General features: G+C 40.0%; 1 protein-coding gene across 1 annotated transcript; it reads left to right on the top strand.

The window, feature by feature from the left end:
• The first annotated feature begins 436 nt into the window (after positions 1 to 436).
• Positions 437 to 14,654, top strand: LOC102226021 (amyloid-beta A4 precursor protein-binding family B member 1). The gene is given in 16 exon segments (XM_005813234.3): positions 437 to 499; positions 502 to 698; positions 3,564 to 4,198; positions 5,308 to 5,513; positions 5,598 to 5,657; positions 7,052 to 7,131; positions 7,220 to 7,286; positions 7,825 to 7,971; positions 8,357 to 8,484; positions 9,155 to 9,160; positions 9,279 to 9,393; positions 9,479 to 9,563; positions 10,974 to 11,054; positions 11,140 to 11,255; positions 12,054 to 12,230; positions 13,139 to 14,654. Coding segments are annotated over 16 exon segments (2,304 nt in total). The 5' UTR covers positions 437 to 451; the 3' UTR covers positions 13,295 to 14,654.
• The last annotated feature ends 1,689 nt before the right edge of the window (positions 14,655 to 16,343 follow it).

Here is a 16,343-nt window from a genome sequence, read left to right on the forward strand (position 1 = left end):
GAAGTAAAAAATGTAATAAAAAAACAGCCAAGTTGAGGTTTAATTTTTTTTACTGCAGTAGACTACACCTTGATAGCTACAAGATTCCAACACATTTTTTTCACTTTCAATGCTTACATTTTCTCAGCCTTTTTGCCCATTTCGTAACTGGGAATTTAAAAAATAAAAACTTAAGTGTCAAAGTTTAACAGATCTGAAAAACGGGAGTCCAAAACAGAAAGACACTCGAATGGGTGGATGGAAACAGATTTTTGATAGAGATGGGGAACATTTTGAAGAACAAGGATAAGAAACCTGAAGACAAAACAAAACTTGAGTGTTTACAATATATTTGATAACGTTCACACATTAATATTTCTCCCTCATGTGCTGTATGTGTCCAATGTTCATGTTTTCCCGGAAAACTATGCATGGCAGATTTATCGCACTGAGAACAGATTCAGCGGATGTCATGTCCAAAAGCAGCGAACAGCAGCGTCGCCTTTTCCCTAACTTCCCTCCTCCTCTCTGGGAACCGAGGGGCGGCGGTGGGCTCGGGCCGTGACGATTATCCGTGACGCAGCTTCGTCCTCCATCACTAGCAGTGCCCACAGGCTGAAAACACCCAGAATCCGAGCGAGCCATCACGACCAATGGCAATATGTAGTTAACTCGCACGGTTTACCACATTGCGATAGCAGGAGGGTTTGGTGGAGTCGGTAAGTTGACGTTCTTAAAACCGGGTTTGACTAATGAGTCCAGCCGCAGCCATTTTAATAGCGTATTTCTGCGAACGTTAGCCAGCTAGCTAAATGGGAAGCTAGCATTTGCCTAGCAAAGAAAACGGCGATGATGGCGGATGATGCCCGTTACTTCCAGCTGAGTTGCTTGCATCGGAGTAGCATGAATATATTCTAAATATAGCATTCAGGGCATAAAGATTGAATGTAAAATGAGTTTTCGTGGATTGTCACTGACTACTTCGGTCGTATTGTCTTCCATAAAGGGTCGTCTTGGCAAATGGAAGGTGAAGCTGCTGAAGTACGTTTGTGATTTGACTAGCCACGCCAGCAGTGAAAGTAACCACAGTCAACGCCAACCCTAATATATCAACAAGACTCAGACTTCAAAGCAAAAATTGAGACGCTCCCAGTTGTACTATTTTAACAGTGACTGTGGCAGGGTTCGTATATAATAATCACAACACGGTTATATAAAGGATAGAAAATCCTTTATCAGGATTCCTTCATCCGGCCTGCACAAAGACCGCAAGGCCTGTTTTCCGAGTGCACTTTAATCAGGTGTTAGTAATGTTCAAATGAATTTGTTTATGTTTGTAAAGCCCTTGTCATTTATTCAAAAGTTAATCAGGAGATTTTATAAATGTTAGAAGAACAAGCATGCAGTTAAAAAGAAAAGACTATGGAATTTTTGGATACATAAATTGAATATAGCAAACTTTAAACTTCATATTTCTTAAAAGTGAACAAAAGTAAACAGTAGTATTAACGACACCTGTTTGAATACTGACATTTGTGGCTTTCCAGGACACAAATATTAAGATTGTTTTGTAAATGAAGTGAGAAGTGGGAGTTTTCTTCCATTTCTCGGAATTACATTCCAGGCAAGAGATGAGAGAAAGTGGAGGTGGAGCTATGCTATGCTATGCAATATTTTATGCATAGCATAAGAAATATTTTACACACCAAGTGTCCCAGTGTAAAGTAAAGGTATTCAGATCAAAATGGAAATGGACAAGAACTAAACATATTGTCTGTTTGGTTGGTGTTGCGGTGGAGCAGCAGCTAAGCACAAGCTACATGAGGAGGCTTTAGTCCTCGACGGCTATCGCAGGTTCGATTCCCGGCCTCTCTTTCTTTACCTACTTTCCTGCCTTTGGCACTTTCTAATAAAGGCAACTAGAGCTAAAAAAAGAAAAAAAACGCCTTAAAAATATATTTATGTTTGAAATAAAGATAAACATTTGAAAGACAATAATACAGAATTACTTAGTTTTTTAAAAAAAAAAATACATCTAAAGACAGAACTGCATAAAATATTTTCAACAGCTAACTTTCTTATTGTCAATTAGTAGCACAGCTGTCCTAGTTACGTAAAATGAAACTATGTGAGAAAATATATTTGATAGATTACACACCCTCCTTTTGATGTCTCTTGATGTTTGGCCCTCAGTTTACTTATTTTTCCATTGTGAGGTACCAATCAGATGACCTAAACCAATCAGACGCTGCTTGTATCTGTTTTGTTTTGACTCTGTCCTTTCTCCCTGATGTGGGTGGGATTAGCTGTGTGAGAAACTGTGATGGTACACAGATCATGGAGCACAAACCTTCTGTGTGTCTGTAGTTGTCGTTGCGTCTCTGACCAGCAGATTTACAGCCTCAACGTTCATCTCTGAATAAGGAAACTGCTTCCTAAACAAGCTCACTGTAGATTTGATATTAGATCTATTATCTGTATGTCACAGTCTATGCCCATAGATCTGTAAACTGTCTGCACACACAAACAAATTCAGTGAATAAGAAAAATTGCTGTTCGGTGCAAGATTTAAGTACTACTGCACAGATATAATAATTTTTCATGTGCCAGAAATAAAATAATTCATTGCAGTTTTTACAGTCTTTGGCAATAAGCATAGCTAACATAGGGCTGCACAATAAATCAATAATAAAATGTATGGTGATAGACACATGATCAATAGCAACAGATAATGTCTGAAAGAGTGTTCAATAGTTTCACTGAACTCCAATCCAGAACCGCACAGCATTCTGGGGGATGTAGGCAAAGGAAAGGCTGTAGCTGCTCAGTCTTTCCTGGCTCAGAAAGGTGGGCGGCATCAACAAACCAACTCACTCTTTAGTTACCTAGCAACTGCATGTTGAGCAACTTGTTTAAGGTTTCGCCACCGTGCCTCATAATGGCTTAAAAATAAAAATATTGTGGCGCGGAGGGAAAACTGTAGCTAAAACATTTTCTTAATCCAAGAGATTCTCGACTTACTTTTAGGCTATATACAGTTCTGGAAAAATTAAGAGACCACCACAAAATGATCAGTTTCTCTGATTTGACTTTTTATTAATCTGTGTTAAGAGTAAAATGAACATTGTTCTTTTATTCTATGAACTACTGACATGTCTCCAAAATTTCAAGCAAAAATGTTAGTATTTATTTGCAAAAAAATGAGAAAAGGTCAAAATCATGAAAAAGACACAGTGCTTTCAGACCTCAAATAATGCAAAGAAAACAAGTTCATATTCATTTAGGAACATCGATGCTAATGTTTGAACTCAGGAAGAGTTCAGAAATCAATATTTGGAGGAATAACCAGGAGGTTTTCAGTGAGATTCAGTGCAGTGGGCTCTTCATTTTTTCCAGAGCTGTGTATATACCTCATATGCTTTACATTGTTTTAGCATATATATATATAAATATATATATATAATACTTAATTCTGAAGGCGTGGCAGCTTTTATTTTGCCGTTGCGGTGCGCCACCATCAATTCCCTGCAGAACAAACCCTGATGTCTGTCAGTAAATGAAATCTCTGCGTCGTTTCCCCGCAGACCATTAGGAAGGGAAGCCACCATGGGCGGTCACGACGACGACGGCTCGTACGTCGTAAACAAACAAAAACAGGACGAAGAGCTGAAGAACAAGCTGAACGAAGGCAGCCACTGCAACAACGCCAAGCGGGTCAAAGAGGGCCAGAACCAGCTGCGCAAAGTCACTGAGAACCAGCAGGACCAGGACCACAACTGCAACATCAACCAGAATGGCAACAAGGACGACTTCCCTCTGCAGAACACCACTCAGGAAGAGCAGCAGGGAAACGAGGAGCAGACCAAGTCCCCCAAAGCGGCCATGACGCCCGGCCTCAGCCAGGAGGAGTCCAAGAACATCCTCAACGAGCCGCTGGTCATCCACGCGCTGGGGTCTGAAGAGGAGAAAGAGAAGGAGCGGGAGGAGGACGACAAGGAGAAAAACAACGACTGCGAGGGGCAGGAGGAGGCTTCAGATGGCGGCGGAGGAGAGAAACTCGCAGAGCGGAGTGATGTTGAGTCTCACAAGGAAGGCAGCGGCGTGGGGAGAAACGCCTGCCTCCTCTTCTCCAACATGAACGGCACCCCGAGTGACGAAGACCCCAGCTGGCCTTCGCTGCCTCAGGACAACTCTGACAATTCTCCAAATGGGAACAGAGGTAATCCGAAGCATTGATGATGCTATGTTCACACAGCAGGTCTTTTCTTTTCTTTTGCTGAAATCGGATTTGTTTTTGTTTGTTTTTTTTCTTATGCTACTAACTAAACCCAACTGCAATCAGACTTGCCTATGAACGGTTTGGGTTTCCAGAGTGAGCCACATGCACAGAAGCAGAACGTAGCCGTCACACATCAGCGCATTGTTCGCAGAAGTGATAGTGGATCGATTTCAAACGAGAGCCAACAGTATCGTCACAAAATCAGAACAAGACAGCTGATAGCAGCGGCCCTTTGTGGTGCATTTACTGCAACTTCTGTAGAGAAGATGGATGTGTAGTTGGTGCTTTGATGAGTGGTGGGACTGTGTAGTGCTTTTCTGACATTGGCTCCTTTAAGAAGTCCAGAGTAATTATTTACAGACAGATGTCCTGCGTCTGGATTTTTCCGATACAGAATTCCAACACACGTCACATTAATGAGGCGAAAGACTGATAAAACACAGAAAACCGTTGGATTTGTCTCCGATTTCGTACTACATATGAAATATATGGAAGCGGCACAATTCAGATTTTAATTTTTTATTTTTCTTGAGGTGAAAAGATCGGAACTGAGCCATTCAGACTGCAGTAGATAACTCGGATATATTTTGCATATGAGCAAAAGGATAAAACCTCCGATTTGGTTACATTGTCCTGCTTTGTGAACGAAGCCTGAATCTGTTGAACACACTAGCACTGACAGGACAGGCTTTCTTCCTACGTGATGTTATTCTGAGTCAACGCCACCCAAGCAGAACCATGGCTCTGTACTGACCAGGAAATGATGTCATCACCCCACGGTTTAATTGGTCTCAAAAATATTTGCATTTAGCACTTAATGTGAAGAAATCGTTATAAACTAAGATCTACATCATAAACTGCTCATTGGAATCTTCTTCCTTACTGGTTCATCCAAAGTTTTTTTGTTATTTTTCTTGTCATATTTATTCAAAAATGTGTTGAAAGATTTTAATAGGTTCCTGTTGGTTCTGAGCCTTCTTAACCCCAGGCCCCTTTTTTTGTTTGTTTTGTTCATATTTCTATTTGTATTTATTTTGTTGAAACCATAGAATCTTTCTGGGACTCCAGCGCGTTTGAGACGGACACGGACCTGCCTTCCGGGTGGATGAGAGTGCGCGACACGTCAGGCACGTATTACTGGCATATTCCCACAGGCACCACCCAGTGGGAGCCTCCGTCACCTCTGGGGAAGGTCGGCGACTCCATGATGTCCTCCACCATGTCTCTGGAGACCACGCCCTGCGAGGAGCCGGAGGTGAGGGCAGCTGAACGCCTGGCTTAGTGACGGGTGGCTCAGAAACGGAATCAGACATTTCATAGAAAAAACTCTGTTCTGTAGGAAACCTGGGCTCAGCTTTCCAGCACAGATGATGGTGGCGATGAAGGGGAACTGTGGAAGGTTAGATAATGTCACACTCACTACTCTTAACTACTTTATTTCCTGGAGAAACAGCATCTTATGTGTTTATATTTTTTCACTTTTTAATTGCTGTGGAAGCAGATGTGGAGTTCAGTCCCTCAGTACCAGGATGTTTGCAGTGTTTTTTGGGATTGCTGATGACTAAAATGACTCACTTTGTGGCACCTTTCTTCAAAGAGTTGTAATCAAAGTTGCAATTTATTTTTTATTTTTGTCAAAACCTGGTTTCCTCCCTGATTCTTTGCTTGTTCTATTGCGGGAAAAATGATTTCTTTTAAATATGTGAAAAGTAACAATTTTTGTCCATAAATGAAAGAGGATTGAGGTTATTCCTGGCATAGTAAGGGATGTGCAGTATGTAACAACAGCATTAGTATTCTTGTCAACGAGCTTAACATGATAAACTGGCATGGATTCACTATTTAGCTAACATTATCTGAATGCAGCAGCTTTACCCCACTCACACTGTTTGCTTGCCTTTTGGCTGGTTTTCAAGAGACGTCATGAAACAGGAACTTAAGCTAGATGGAGGCTCAGGATTGGTCAAAATTCCGCCGAATTGCAGCGATTGGTCGGAAAAGAAGGAAATATGGAAAACGTTCATGCAATTGGTCAGATTTGGGGGTGAAAGTTGCAAGTTTGCACAAAATTTGCAATTGATGAATGAATTTGTGATTTGAACTTCCTGGAGGGATTGATAGATACTTGGTGTTATTTCATGTTCCACCTCTCTGCCTGTAAATGGTGTTTAATTCTACAGTGATCTGTCATTGTCCATACAGATACTGGAGCTAGTGAAAGGCTGTATGTTGGAAACGATGCCATTTAACTGGGTCACTATCTGCCTCTTATGGTCTTCCTATGAAATTATACGGAAGAGGATTTAGGTTCACTGGGGGGGGAAAAACCAATTCTGGCTTTAATGCCTTGTTGAAAATAAAATAATAGTAAATTTCCACCAAAATATCTCAGAAATTTTCTAGAAAACAATCTTGGAAGATTCAAACGTTGAAAATGTTTTTTGTTTTTTTTTCACAAAAAATACCCCATTTCTTTCTAGCTTAAATGTGATGTTTGAAAGTCGGAAATTAAAAAAACAAAACATTTTTTAGAACATTTTGGAGAATTCTAGCCAAATTTTCTGAGTTTTTGTCAGAAATGTCCTCCTCTTCTTTTCTTCTGTCAGTAGTGTGTGCCGTCACAGAATGCTGACTTGATCTCAGAAGATTAAAGTCAGAATTCTGAGAAACAGTCGTTCTTTTTTTCCGTGGCCCTAATCCTCCTCTGTGAGCTGTAGCGTTGTGTCGAGTTGTCATCGTCATTTACGCTCTTTGGCAAAACTTACTAACATAAACTGCCATGTTTGTCCTCAGGAGGAGGGAGAAGCTGCATCTGACCAGAGTCTGAAAGAGTTTGAAGGAGCAACTCTACGCTATGCATCTATCAACTTAAAGTAAGCAGCAGGATTTTATATTTACGGTCTAAATGCTGCCAGTCTTAACCTTCTTTTAAATGTATTCTTTATTCTTTTGTTTTTGCAGCTACAACTGCTCCCAGTCAGAGGAGGAGGAAAAGATCGCTCCACGGTGCACAGATCTAGAAACCAAGGTGAATCAGGAATCAGTTTGGGGAAAAACCCTTAGGACAAATGTGGCAAATGCTTTGCTTCTTTGTAGATGCATAAAAAAGGAACAGAAGTTATTCTGGCCTGAAGGGGATTATTATCATTAATTAGTTTTTTTAACTTTTCTTGCCAGCTAGATCTCTTTAATCTGGGGCCTAAAAAAAAGCAAAACCATGATTATGAGCAAGAGAAAAAATGTCAAGATCAGGTTTTTGGGATTTTTTATGGCACATTTTAAAACATCAGTTGATCCATTGTTAAAATACATAATCATGAAATGGTGAAAAATAGTAAAACAGTAACAAAAGTAAATAAACCACAGTTAGGATTTCAAATGACTATTTAGCCTCTGATACAGAATCAGTCATAGACTGGAGAAAAGAGACGAGTTCTTAGCTGACATTTAAAGCCGCATAAACATGTAGAGGTTCGCTGTTCCACAGTCTTTAATCAGAAACTGAATTTAAGAATCCCCAGGCGCCCGAGCGTATGAGTTCATCATGTTGTCTCTGTCGCTGTCAGTGTTTCGCCGTGCGCTCTCTGGGCTGGGTGGAGATGTCCGAGGAGGACCTGGCGCCCGGAAAGAGCAGCGTGGCCGTCAACAACTGCATCCGGCAGCTCTCCTACCACAAACACAACCTCCACGACACCGCTGGGATCTGGGGGGAGGTGAGAGTCGTCACCTGACTCCTCTGTCGCCACAGCAACACGCCCCGCGCGAGAACTTGCACTCCTTGAAAATGTTGAGGATTCATGCGCCGAGTCCAGCCTGTTCTTGTGAAGCTCCCACAAATTCTTGAATGGGCTTTGCTTAACAATCCTATTAAGTCTGACGTTATCCCTTTTGCTTCTGCACTTTTTCCTTCCACTCAACTTTCGGAGTGCATTTTTCTAAATATACAAGTTGCTGATTTTCTAGGACTTCATTTGTGGTTTTCATTATCTATAGACTATAATCATCAACATGACAAGTTGAATTCCTTTACGCTCTATAATGAAAAAAATTCAAATGTTGCGTGTTGTTCCTCATGCTGAGCGTGTGCGCCCCCTGCAGGGTAAGGACATGCTGATGGTCCTGGAGAACGACACCATGAACCTGATCGACCCTCTGGGCCAGACTCTGCTTCACTCTCAGCCAATCGGAAGCATCCGTGTGTGGGGCGTCGGCAGAGACAACGGAAGGTCAGACCTGGCATGAAAGCGGCGTGTAGTTTTCCGCTCTGACATGTCATATTTTAGTTTCTGATGTCGTATTTAATGGATTCAGGGTTTCCCCCAGAAAACCTGCTAACGCCAGTGTGGATTTTTGTACTTTAAAAATATTAACATTTTTAGAGTACATGTACAGTCCATGTAACAAAACCTATATTTAATAGTTATCTCATCGATATAGTATCTATTTCATTTTAGCTAAACTAAATAGTGGAAATTGATTATTTATAAATTATATAATGTTAAAACGTGCAGTACAATTATTAACAATTATTTTTAAAAATTTCATCAGAAAAACAAAATTAGCATCTATAAAAAAAAAAAGCCAACAATTGGTTAATATGAAATATTAATATTGGATATTTATATTAAGTAATATAAAATGTAATATACTCAGTTGAAGTGCAGGTGATCTTCCTGACTGGCGGATTCTGTTATGTTGGTTTGTCTCCATTTAGCTAGTCATTAAAAACAAGGAACTCTGTATATGTGGCTTCTGCTGCCCTCTGCTGGATGTTTTCTACAACTTCAACTGAAATATCCCACTAATCCTTTCTGCCATCTGGATTCTAACAGCTGTCTTGTTTGTTTGTTGTTGTTTTTTTTTTGTCTTTCATGCTGCTCTATCCATCCTTAACAGGGAAAGGTATATTTTAACAATTACTCTTTGGAAAATGTATTATATGTGATTCTGCATGTTTTACGTTAATAAAAGTAGAACTAAAAACAGGGGGGAAAAATGTGCTTTTGGTTTTCCCCTGTAGGGATTTTGCTTATGTTGCTCGGGACAACCTCACCCAGGTGCTGAAGTGTCACGTTTTCCGCTGCGATTCGCCCGCCAAGAACATCGCCACCAGCCTGCACGAGATGTGCTCAAAGGTCGGTTTTTCCTCCGATTTCATTTTAACGTATTCAGGTTATTTTCCCCCTGAAAATAATATACGATGTTACTATTTCTCTTTAGATCATGACGGAGAGAAAGGCAAACAAGCCAGGCGTGCGCAGACTCAACTCTGACCCAAGTAAACCGTTTGGCATCCCTGTTGAAGGTAAAATGGAAACATTTCAACATTTGAACATTTTTCTGTTTTATTAACTAGGCCTGTCGCGATAAATCAATTAATCATACGATAAATTAAAACTACTGACTTCATTTTAATTATCGGCATTATCATCTCTTCCGGTCTTTTTCTCTTTCTGTTAATGACACTGAACGAAAAAAAGGCTCAACTCCGGTGCTCTCCACTGACCCCCCCTTCCTCATTTCCTTAGTGTAAAGCCCAGCGCACACGACACGATCTTAGAGCTGTCGGCCCATTTTCAAAACCTGACAGACCACACATTAGCCGACAGAAATCCTAGGTATAACGGTTCGATCGGGTTCGGTCCTGCCGTGTGGTGTCCAACAATGGGCACAAAATAATGGCTACAAGTTCAGTTAACTAATTTTAAACTCAGGCATTAATCAATGCTTTACTACAATCTACCTGCAATGCATGTGGCTAGTGTCAGAGTAAAGTCCTGACCGAATGAAAATCATTGTAACCTATTTACGTCACGTTAACGAAGAACAGCTGAAAAGTTACCGGGTTTATCAACTGTGGTAGCAATTTCACTCCAACTCCTCCCCTTGTCATTTCTGTATACTTTGCACAAAATGTTGAATAAACATTAATGTTGTTTCCACATATCACCTCCAATGTCCGCTGGACTTCGGGTTGCAGCTGTTTGGGATTCCCCTCTGTAATTTTCCCTCAGAAAGCAGGAGGAGAATCCGTGCTTTCTGATTGGCTACCTGTCACATTCAACAGGCTGCTTTAAAGCACCCAGTCGGGGAAAACCCCTGATTTGGATTGGAGGGCAACAACGATCTACCATAACACACCACACACTACAGGATGATCGGTTATGAAATCGTAAACAACAATCTAAGAACTGCCAACGTTCTAAGATTGTTGTAAGGGGAAAATCGGGGCAAAAAAATCATGTAGTGTGAACTATTGCATCAGGTAGTCGATGTGCCCATCTTCTCTATTTAAATCTAATTATTACTGAAGGGCAACATAATATACAGACTTCATAATCTGCACTCTTTTGGTTGAATGCAGTATTTATTTCCACTTTGGCTTTATGTTGTTTAGTTTTTATTCAAGTACATTTTTTGTTAATGGAGACTGAGAATCCATTTTATTTTTGTTTTTTGGTTGTTTTGTTTATTTTTTTTTATCAGTTCCAGTGTTAAATATTCTTTTGAAAATAAAGTGTATTTATCTTTGGCAGGAAATCACCTGCATTATTACGTTATTTCCATTAAATCAGTGTAAAAAGGTCTTCAAACAATATTATCGTTTATCGCAATAATTTTTGAGACAATTAATCGCTCAGCAAAATTTGCTATTGTGACAGGCCTATTATTAATCCAGACAATCGAGTAATAAAAATATTTTCTGCCTCAACAGAGTTTCCTGCTCCAAAAAACGAGCTCTTCCAGCGCTTCCATGTTTATTACCTTGGTTGTATACCAGTGGCCAGACCAGTCGGTGAGCAAAGTCAGAGATTTCATCCGCATTATTAATACAATTTTTATCGAATTTGACTGAATATTTCTTTGTGCGTTTCTGACAGGAATGGAGATACTGAATGAAGCGTTGGAGTTTGCGATGGCTGGCAGGGATAAAAACGACTGGACTCCTGTTTCTGTCAACGTGGCACCAGCCACCCTCACTATACTCTCAAAACAGGTGCAAACTTCACCATGGCAACCAGGCCTGTCACGGTAACACGTTTTACTGGATGATAAATTGTCCCAGTAATTGTTGAGATAAATAATATTGTTGTCTTGAAATCATTTTCAAGTAATAGATCGATATTGACATAAGAATTAAGTTAAGCTTTTAATTTAGTAAGAAATGCTCTTAATGCTGGAACTGGAAGACACTTTAAAAATCCAGAATAAAAACAATAAGTAAGAGAAACCAACTCTGTATTAGAGCTCATTTCAATTTGTCATTTGGTTAATTGCTTAATACCACAACAGATTTAATTTATTGATCGTAATATTTGTCTGCTGTATGTTTCAAAATTGATGTGTTTTTTTTGTTTTTTTTTTTAAGTATTTAAGCCTGTCACAATAAATCAATAAATCGCATTGTAAATTAAAATGAGCTCCACAACTTCCTCTCTGATCATTAATATGTTCTGAAGGGCAGTTTTCTTTACAAAAACATAATAATCCATTTTATTTATGGTTTTTGTTGTAAATGGTTTTTATTTCAGTTTTATTTATTGTTCTTGGATGTCATTTTATTCTGGATATTTAAAATACCAGTCCATTAGTCTTGAGAGGACAAATTAGCATTATTATCCCATCATCAATATATTACTTGAAAACAATATTATCATTTATCTCAATAAAAACTTATCATCCGGCAGAATGTCTCATCTCGACAGGCCTAATTGGGTAGACATCTTGTATTAGCGATTTAATTCCTGGTGATGTGACTGAATGATTTCGTCCTGCCGACGCCTCTCCCCCCCAGGATGACGAGGTCCTGTCGGAGTGCAGGGTGCGCTTCCTGTCGTTCATGGGCGTGGGGAAGGACGTCCGCACCTTTGCTTTCATCATGGCCGAAGGCCCGCAGGAGTTCACCTGCCACATGTTCTGGTGTGAGCCCAACGCTGCCAGTCTGAGCGAGGCCGTTCAGGCTGCTTGCATGGTGAGTCTCAGAAGAAGGAATGCCATGGCAAACATGTTGCAGATGGAACGGTTCATAAAAATTGGATCGGACTGAATTGCACATGCAGAGTTTAGTTCTAGTTTTAGTCAATAAACTGGTCACGCAAGAATGAGAGTCTGTAGGAAAGGACCAGTTCTACTTCCTACGGATATTTGGGCCTTGAAAGAATAAAAGAATAGCTGGAACTCACTATGTAAGATTTGAGAAGAGTGCACACCTCCATATTGCAGCAAGGCTGATACATTGAATGTTCATTGCTAAAGTTAGTTTTATAGCCCTCTTTAATCGAACTATAGTTGTTGTCCGGTTCGCTTGGGAAGGTGTGACTGCGTAATCAAACTCTGATGCACCTGAAAATCTAGTTCTCTGTTTGGGTCAAGTGAACTCTGGTGCAGTTTGAACGCATATGTGAACGCCAAGCAGACCGTAAGCTGCTCTAAAAGCAGGAAGCAGACTGTAGCGCAAGGCAGTTTGAATAAATGGAGCCAAAACAAACAAGCCTAGTCTAGTGCTAGCTAGAAATGGCTCATGGTCTTTAGCCAAAGACAAAAGAGAAATCCAACAACCGCTAAAATCTGACACTTCAGTTTTGTTTACAGAAAACTGTGCAGAAAGAAGTTGCGCTCGGCGTCTTCTTCAGAGGTTTTTGTGTCGTTTCCTTCAGTAGTTGTTGGTGCAGCGCCACCCCAGGAGATTGGGGGAACAGGTTTTTCATAGTTTTTGGTTTGTTTGACACATTGCAGTGTGAAAGCAAACTGCACCAGCTGAAACGTTGCAACTTTGCTCCCCAATCGAACCGAGTCTACCGTTCTATCAGGTATGAAAACATCCCTATTTAACACCACTAACCCTCTGGAGTTTTTTTTGTTTGTTTGTTTGCTTTTCAGCTTCGCTACCAGAAGTGTTTGGATGCCCGCCCCCCCAGCCTGGCCTCCTGCCTGCCCACCCCTCCCGCTGACTCCGTGGCCCGCCGAGTTAAGAAAGGTGTTCAGAGTCTGCTGGGCACCTTTAAGAGCTACAGGTCAGGTTCTCAGTCCCCGTAAGCCGGCGAGAGGACCCTCTACTGTCCGCCAAACGCCAATGTCCAATCACAGCAGGGCCCCTCCTCACCCCCCCACCTGTCCCCTTTAATCCATCTTGCCGCCGTCTCTCGTGTGCAGTCTGTAGTGTCTTTAGTGTGAGGTAGATCTTCACACAAACTCTCTCACATCAAACATCTTCTTTTGTGTTTTTTTAACAAAATCGTTGAATGTTTGACATGGATGTAATATTTTTACCCGCCGACACAAGAATTCCCACCGAAGCGCTCCGCCGGTCGTCAACCGCAGAACTTTCTGTACCGTCTGATGGCGTCATAACCCCCCACCTCGTAGTCGTACGTCTCCCAGGCGATGTAATTTAGTCTTCCAGTGACCTCCTCCACTGACTGGATCGTAGTGCGTTCTCTTGTCATTCTGCATGGACATTCGCAATTTCAGCGCTAGCGTGCAATAACCAGATGTTTCCGTACGACGTGATGATTTTTTAAAAAATGTTATCTTTAGTAACGAGCGGGTCTTCATCAATCGAGCGCGAGAGGCTTAAATGGAACATACAGAGCCATGATGAAAGTCATTCTCTCCTGGCGATAATAGTAATAAAGCTGCAAACTCTGGGTTTTCTTCACAACTGTTTACCACCAACAAAAAGCGACTGAATCGTACTGTATACTCTCACCACGAGCTGCATGTTTTGATAGCGTAGATGACTGCTGTCTGCAGCAGGGTAGTGCTCAAGAGCCATCAGTGTAACCTATAAATATATATATATTTTTTTGTGTGTGTGTTTCTGTATTGGGGGGAAATGAGGAAGTTAGAGCTGATGTGATTTTTGTGTACCATAGGCATGTCACTCTAGTTAGTGTCAGTGTTTATCTTTAAGCTAGCTTAGGGAGTTAAACCTCTTGTGTAAAAGAGAATTTTTGTTTTATTTTCTGTTTGTTTTGGTGTGTGTGTGTGTGTGTGTGTGGCCCCCGGTCTCTCTGGTTATTGTTTTATTATTATTATTATTATTTTTTTCACACACTAAAGTGTAAACAGCAAACACGATTTCTAGATTAACTCGTTAAATTTAGTTTTTATAAAGACGCACACTACTAGCCGAGTTGTATTTTACCTTCGTGTCCGTCGTAAGTGGTCAGTACTGTATGTAGCACAATAGTAAAGCTCATCCCTAATGTTGAAGACGCCGTGTGGAAGGCGTTTCAGAGCGTTACATGAATCAACTTCTAGTCTGATTCACCCAGATAAGAAAGAAGAACGAACGGCGTTTTTGGTGTTTTTGGATTTAAACCACAAATTTTGACAGTTGAAAAATTGCCCACCTGAATTATTAAGGGCCAAAAATGCCACAGTTTTCTATAAATGTCAAATAAGTAAAATTACTCTTAGTATTTTTAATTGTTTTAGTACGTTATAGGACATAACAGTGGTGGTATTTAAAGGGATTCAAATCTTTATTTTTTATAATCCCAGAGCACCATGAATTGATCTGCATGTCATCTGCTGTGCAGAATAATCAGTGTAATCTGTGCTTTCTATCCGATGAGCCTTAATGACAGTTTAAGGAGCATATATCTTCATTCTTACAACAGTTTGGGCTGTTTTTAGCTTTATAACTTTTTATTATTGCTCAGATTGACAAAATCTAAATTGTGAAAAATACAAGTAGGCTCTAGGACACTGGGAACAAATCCGAAGAGCGTTTGGAAGACCAAACGTGAGCATCCTACTGACAGTGAAAACACGCAGAGAGCTGCTATCAGAGGCGCTCTTTCATTTGGCTCAGACACCGAAGAAAAGTAACTACTGTACTGATTTTACTGGTAGCGAAAATCATTTTTGTTGTTCTGGCTGTTGACTTCCTGAAAAACATTTTTCTGATAGCTTAAGGATTTATTTTATTTTATTTTTTTGTAAATTAGTGCTAATATGAATATGTATGCTTTTTAAACTATTTTATGACAGGCTGAAGCACAGGAAATATTAAATAAATACTGAAATTTTCCATTTTTAAAAAATAAATGTAATTGCTAATGATTTAACATATTTAGTTGTGTTTTTAGTAGTAAACTGACACATTTCTATACATACTGAGATATTTGTTAGATTGTGGCACTTTAGGCCCTTGGTGCTCATCAGCTGTAACTGAACAAAGTTTTGTCAGGTAAATCGGAAAACACGGTGCCAAAAGGGATTGTCATTCCGTCGGTTAAACATACAAACACCAAACATTTGGTAAGACTTTATTTGACGGGTCGTGAATAAGACTGTGATGACCCCGTCATAAACATGACACCGTCATAAACATGACATAGAACCTGTCATGAACATGAGTAAGTCTTCATGAATATTTATGACTGTTGTCATAAAGTGTCATTTGGTAAATCATGACACTTTTAATACAAAGTTGACATCATTCAAAATGTCTTTGTTATGACAACTTGACATTAACCAAGAAATCATGATCTGACATAAATGTGTTATAAAAGTTTTACTGATTAAACTTTCAAAATTATGTAGCTTTATGTTATTAAAGCTCAAGTTTAATGACAGGTGTTATGTCATGTTTATGACGGTGTCATGACAGTCTTGTTCACAACCCGTCAAATAAAGTCTTACCAAACTTTTAAGCATATCTAAGAGACACATTCACGTTCAGAGACGTTCGCTGCGGCGATTCCTGTGACGGATGTCTTCGCCATATCTGGTTGTGAAAGCAACGCTGTGTCTGTCATGGCTCCCAAAAGTCTTTCCAACTTCGTCACGACATGAGATAAAACACTACAGAAGTCGACTCTACGTTCACTCATGTAACTAACTGCCTTGTCACTCACGTGTCACATGGAGTTATTGTTGTTTTCTCCACATGGTTTTCTGAAGATTGCTGTGTCCAGTCTGATGATTAAAAGAAAATTGATTAATTTATTACTGGTCATGTAAATTAGGTGTAAAAAAAATGGATGTATATAAAAGTCACTGCACAATAAATGTGGACATATCATCAATGTTTTCCTTTGTGGGTTTGTTTTTTCATGTTAATGTACACCATGGA

The sequence above is a fragment of the Xiphophorus maculatus genome, chromosome 18, assembly GCF_002775205.1.
Source record: "Xiphophorus maculatus strain JP 163 A chromosome 18, X_maculatus-5.0-male, whole genome shotgun sequence".
Classification (NCBI taxonomy): domain Eukaryota; kingdom Metazoa; phylum Chordata; class Actinopteri; order Cyprinodontiformes; family Poeciliidae; genus Xiphophorus; species Xiphophorus maculatus.